We start from the raw sequence: 6,000 nt of genomic DNA on the forward strand, positions 1-6,000 counted from the left end.
GACAAGGTCTACAGGTTTCTCCTCATGTCTCCTCTTGACAAGGTCTACAGATTTCTCCTCATGTCTCCTCTGACAAGGTCTACAGATGTCTCCTCTTGACAAGGTCTACAGATGCATACACAGTATCTGGACTAGACTATGGACAGCTCAACTTCTTAGATTATAGGGGTATATTCTCCCCTATAATGTTGTGTTTTAAATCATTTGAATGAGATATGCCTCCTAGTGAATGTGTTGCTCACCCGACCGGCTGGTCCTCCATAACACTGACGGCGGAGGACGAGCTGAACACGGGAGCGTTGTCATTCTCGTCCGTCACAAACACCCGGGCCGTCACCGACCCCCAGCGCCGCGCGGACACGTCCTCCGCCTGGTCGGTCGCCCTGACAACCAGGTAGAGGGAGGACGTGGTCTCGTGATCTAACTTCTGACCCAAGGTCAGGACCCCAGTGGACGGGTCAAGGGTCAGGAGGTGAAGGGAGTCAGGCCAGCGGTGCTGGATTGAGTAACGCAGCTCGCTGTTGGGACCACTGCCGTCCTAAAAGAACGGGGACGTGAGAACATCCGATTAACATAATGACACCTAAAATAGGAGTTTTCAGGGACAAGACATGTTCTTATCAGCCCAACTCTTGAGATTTTGATAGTTAATAGCAACAACCTGAAAAGACATCATACCTTTAACTCCCACAGTGAGGTAATTCCTGCCCTGATATTGAAACCCCAACATGCTATCTCTTCTCCCCCATTTCTCAATTTATCAGATGATTGATTATATTTGACTATTTTATTATCTTTTATTTCATTATATAACCTACTACTGTCCCACCTTATCAGCAGCCTGGAAGGTGTAGATGGAGGCTCCCGGCTGGGTGTTCTCTGGTATCACTATGGTAACGGGGTCCTCGGTGAACTGGGGGGCGTGGTCATTGCTGTCTTGGACGTTAATGTCCAGCTGTACTCTGTGACTGCTGGGGTACGCCAGCGTGAAATCTGATACCTCCACATGCAGAGTGTACCTGGAATGAGAGAGGGATGGATGGATGGGAGAGAGAGAGAGAGGGGGAGAGAGAGAGAGAGAGAGAGAGAGAGAGAGAGAGAGAGAGAGAGAGAGAGAGAGAGAGAGAGAGAATGAGAGAGACAGAGAGAGAATGAGAGAGAGACAGAGAGAGAGATACAGAGAGAGAGAGAGAGAGAGAGAGAGAGAGCGAGAGAGAGAGACAGTCAAGTCAAGTTGAGATAGAAGTAAATGATAGAAAAAGGAAATCTCCTCTCAACTCCCAGATGTATCCCATATAATAGGTTTAATAAAGATGTAATGAAGAACAGGAGAAACTAGCAGGTTCACCTGTCCCCTTCCTCATAGTCCAGTACTCTGACCAGGTACACGTCTCCCGTAATCCGGTCAACCATGAACGTCCCCTTCCGGTCCGTCCCGCCCACCACCACGTACGTCACCTGACCGTCCAACGACAGCGTGTCACGCTGGTCATGTGACCGGACAGAGCCAATGACAGAGCCTGGGGCGACGCCCTCCACTGAGTTGAGAGTCATGGACAGAGTGTTCTTGGCAGAAGGCTTACTGGAACTCAGGACCTGCAGATGAAGACAGATAGAGTGTGTTCAATCCAGTTTGATCCAGTTCAATCCAGTTCGATCCAGTTCAATCCAGTTCAATCCAGTTCGATCCAGTTCGATCCAGTTCGATCCAGTTCGATCCAGTTCGATCCAGTTCAATTTAATTCAATGCAACTGGGAACCCATTTAAAATGGTTGTGAAAGCAAGGCAAAGTACTTAAAGTACCAGTCAAACATTTGGACACACTCATTCAAGTTTTTTTTAAATTATTATTGTTATTATTTTTTACTATTTTCTCCATTGTAGAATAATGGTGAAGACATCAACACTATGAAACAACACATATGGAATCATGTAGTAACCCCCAAAAAGTGTTAGAAAAATCAAAATATATTTTAGATTCTTTAAAGTAGCCACCCTTTGCCTTGATGACAGTTTTGCACACTCTTGGCATTCTCTCAACCAGCTTCATGAGGTAGTCACCTGGAATGCATTTCAATTAGCAGGTGTGCCTTGTTAAAAAAAGTTAATATGTGGAATTTCTTTCCTTCTTAATGCGTTTGAGCCAATCAGCCGTGTTGTGACAAGGTAGGGGTGGTATACAGAAGATAGCCCTAATTTGGTAAAAGAACAAGTCCACAGTCCATCATTAGTCGACAGTCCATCAATACTTTAAGACATGAAGGTCAATCAATGCAGCCGCAAAAACCATCATGCGCTATGATGAAACTGAGCGTAGAGGCGGCAGGTAGTCTAGTGGTTAGAGTGTAGAGGCGGCAGGTAGCCTAGTGGTTAGAGCATAGAGGTGGCAGGTAGCCTAGTGGTTAGAGGCGGCAGGTAGCCTAGTGGTTAGAGTGTAGAGGCGGCAGGTAGCCTAGTGGTTAGAGCATAGAGGCGGCAGGTAGCCTAGTGGTTAGAGCGGCAGGTAGCCTAGTGGTTAGAGGAGGCAGGTAGCCTAGTGGTTAGAGCGGCAGGTAGCCTAGTGGTTAGAGCGGCAGGTAGCCTAGTGGTTAGAGCGGCAGGTAGCCTAGTGGTTAGAGCGTTGGGCCAGTAACCGAAAGGTTGCTGGATCGAATCCCTGACCTGACAAGGTACAAATCTGTTGTTCTGCCCCTGAACAGGCACTTAACCCACTGTTCCTAGGCCGTCATTGAAAATAAGAATTTGTTCTTAACTGACTTGCCTAGTTACATTTTAAAAATATATATTTTTATATTAAAAAAAAAAAAAAAAATGAGTTACCAGCCTCAGACATTGCAGCCCAAATAAATGCTTCAGACGCATCTCAACATCAACAGAATCAGGCATTCCTGGTCAAATTGCAGCAAAGAAATCACCACTAAAGGACACCAATAAGAAGAGACTTGCTTGGGCCAAGAAACACGAGCAACGGACATTAGACCAGTGGAAATCTGTCCTTTGGTTTTCAGTCCAAATTTGAGATTTTCGGTTCCAACCGCCGTGTCTTTGTGAGACGCAGAGTAGGTGAATGGATGATCTCCGCATGTGTGGTTCCCACCGTGAAGCATGGAGGATGAGGTGTTGGTGTAGGGATGCTTTGCTGGTGACACTGTCATCCCATCTAGTTTGTGCTTAGTGGGACTATAATTTGTTTTTCAACAGGACAATGACCGAACACACCTCCAGGCTGTGTAAGGGCTATTTGACCAAGAAGGAGAGTGATGGAGCGCTGCATCAGATGACCTGGCCTCCACACTCACCTGACCTCAACCCAATTGAGATGGTTTGAGATGAGTTTGACCACAGAGTGAAGGAAAAGCAGCCAACAAGTACTCAACATATGTGGGAACTCCATCAAGACTGTTGGAAAAGCATTCCAGGTGAAGCTGGTTGAGAGAATAACAAGAATGTGCAAAGCGGTCATCGAGGCAAAGGGTGGCTACTTTGAAGAATATAAAATATATTTTGAACTCTTTTCTGGTTACTACATGACTCCATATGTGTTATCTCATAGTTGTGATGTATTATCTCATAGTTGTGATGTGTTATCTCATAGTTGTGATGTCTTCACTATTATTCTATAATGTAGAAAATAGTAAAAAAATAAAATAAAGAAAAACCCTTGAATGAGTAGGTGTGTCCGAACTTTTGACTGGCGCTGTATAATTCAACTCCATTCACTGTAATACAATTCATCATCTGCTTTATGCTTGTCAAAATGAATTGACTCAGACCGACAAGTCCCCCCAGGTTTGAACGACTGAAATACCCCTCTGAAGAAATAAACCATGTCTGGGGGGAGAGTGACAGAGAGGGACTCGAAGGAGACAGACAGACAGTTGTCCAGATGTTGTCTGTCAGTGACTATAACAGTAAAAAATGTTTTGTCCCAACAGCCTTACACAATGATTTTCCAATAGACATATGTGAGTCCCAACTGGCACCCTATGTAGTGCACTACTTTAGACCAGAGTCCTATTGCACCCTATTCCCTATATATAGTGCACTACTTTAGACCAGAGCCCTATTGCACCCTATTCCCTATATAGTGCACTACTTTAGACCAGAGCCCTATGGCACCCTATTCCCTATATAGTGCACTACTTTAGACCAGAGCCCTATGGCACCCTATTCCCTATATAGTGCACTACTTTAGACCAGAGCCCTATGGCACCCTAGTCCCTATATAGTGCACTACTTTAGACCAGAGCCCTATGGCACCCTAGTCCCTATATAGTGCACTACTTTAGACCAGAGCCCTATGGCATCCTATTCCCTATATAGTGCACTACTTTTGCCCAGGTCCCATCGGGCTCTGGTCAAAAGTAGTGCACCCTATACTGTAGGGAATCAGGTGGCATTTGGAACACAGGCATAATACTGTGTTTGGACATGGACATGACAGGAAAACAATGATGGGAGGACAAAAAAATAAACAAGTGAACATTCCCTCTCAGAGACATGCTCCAACACACGCTATCGGTCAGGCCAACACGCTATCGGTCAGGCCAACAAGCTATCGGTCAGGCCAACACGCTATCGGTCAGGCCAACAAGCTATCGGTCAGGCCAACACGCTATCGGTCAGGCCAACACGCTATCGGTCAGGCCAACACGCTATCGGTCAGGCCAACACGCTATCGGTCAGGCCAACACGCTATCGGTCAGGCCAACACGCTATCGGTCAGGCCAACACGCTATCAGTCAGGCCAACAAGCTATCGGTCAGGCCAACACGCTATCGGTCAGGCCAACACGCTATCGGTCAGCTCTATGTTGACCCTAGTGGTGGGGATGTGTGTGTGTGTGTATGTCTCTGTGTGTGCGTGTGTGTGTGTGTGTGTGTGGTGTGCGTGCGTGCGTGCGTGTGGTGTGCGTGCGTGCGTGCGTGCGTGCGTGCGTGTGTGTGTGTGTGTGTGTGTAAAACACACCAGAGCTTTTGAAACTGACTGGCAATAATAATCCCATTTCCTCTGATGTCTGCATCGTGTACATTTCTGGAGACCACTGGAGGAAAAGAGTCATGATAATTAACAGAGATTTAGTCTACGTCCCAAACAGATCCCTCTTCCCTCGATAGTCCACTACTGTTGACCAGGGCCTTAGGGAATAGAGGGTTGTTTGGGACAGGGAGAGATGGGTATGAAGGACATTTAGACAACCACAGCAGACACACAGAGCACCCCGAGTCATGAGTGTGTGTGTGTGTGTGTGTGTGTGTGTGTGTGTGTGTGTGTGTGTGTGTGTGTGTGTGTGTGTGTGTGTGTGTGTGTGTGTGTGTGTGTGTGTGGTGTGTGTGCCTGTGGTGTGTGTGCCTGTGATCTTACTGCCAGACACGCACAGCAAAGTAGTACTGCTAATGCTGACAGGCCTAACCACATATCTAGTAACAGGGTGAATCAGGTGAATCGGGTGAATCAGGTGAATCGGGTGAATCAGGTGAATCAGGTGTGTTAGGGCTGGACTAGAGCAATGGCAGGAGCATCCGACTGAGCGAGTTCAGAAAGACTGGCGCAGAAGGACAACTCTCAGGTAGATTAATGAGAGGAGAGTTGTTGTACCGTAGGTGCAGGGCTTCTCACCTTGGCTTTTGGTTACACTATATACCTCTGGTAACAGAAAACATGGCCCGGGATTGAAATACTTTTCTGTTATTCACAGGCAAGGATTCAACTTTCGGTTTTTCTCTCTCCATTTCAGACTCTCTGGAATTCTACACTTCTCACACAGATGATGTAAATGAGACCCCAAGTGTTTAACACAAGGAGAGAGCAGAGGAGGACAGAACAAAACCAGCAGAGAGAGAGAGAGCAGAGGAGGTCAGAACAGAACTAGCAGAGAGAGAGAGAGCAGAGGAGGACAGAACAGAACCAGCAGAGAGAGAGCAGAGGAGGACAGAACAGAACTAGCAGAGAGAGAGCAGAGGAGGACAGAACAGAACCAGCAGAGAGAGCAGAGGAGG

The 6,000-nt window shown here is 46.8% G+C and overlaps 1 protein-coding gene across 1 annotated transcript in view; it reads right to left on the bottom strand.

Moving 5' to 3' along the window:
* Window positions 1-6,000, bottom strand: part of dchs1b (dachsous cadherin-related 1b) — a 241,894-nt gene that overhangs the window by 51,327 nt on the left and 184,567 nt on the right. Inside the window, exons 15-17 of the mRNA XM_036967976.1 lie at window positions 1,349-1,596; window positions 830-1,019; window positions 243-538 (exon numbers count right to left, since the gene is read on the bottom strand). Of these exons, the coding sequence (XP_036823871.1) occupies window positions 243-538; window positions 830-1,019; window positions 1,349-1,596 (734 nt within the window). The remainder of the gene's footprint in view (window positions 1-242; window positions 539-829; window positions 1,020-1,348; window positions 1,597-6,000) is intronic.

The sequence above is a fragment of the Oncorhynchus mykiss genome, chromosome Y (assembly GCF_013265735.2).
Source record: "Oncorhynchus mykiss isolate Arlee chromosome Y, USDA_OmykA_1.1, whole genome shotgun sequence".
Lineage (NCBI taxonomy): Eukaryota > Metazoa > Chordata > Actinopteri > Salmoniformes > Salmonidae > Oncorhynchus > Oncorhynchus mykiss.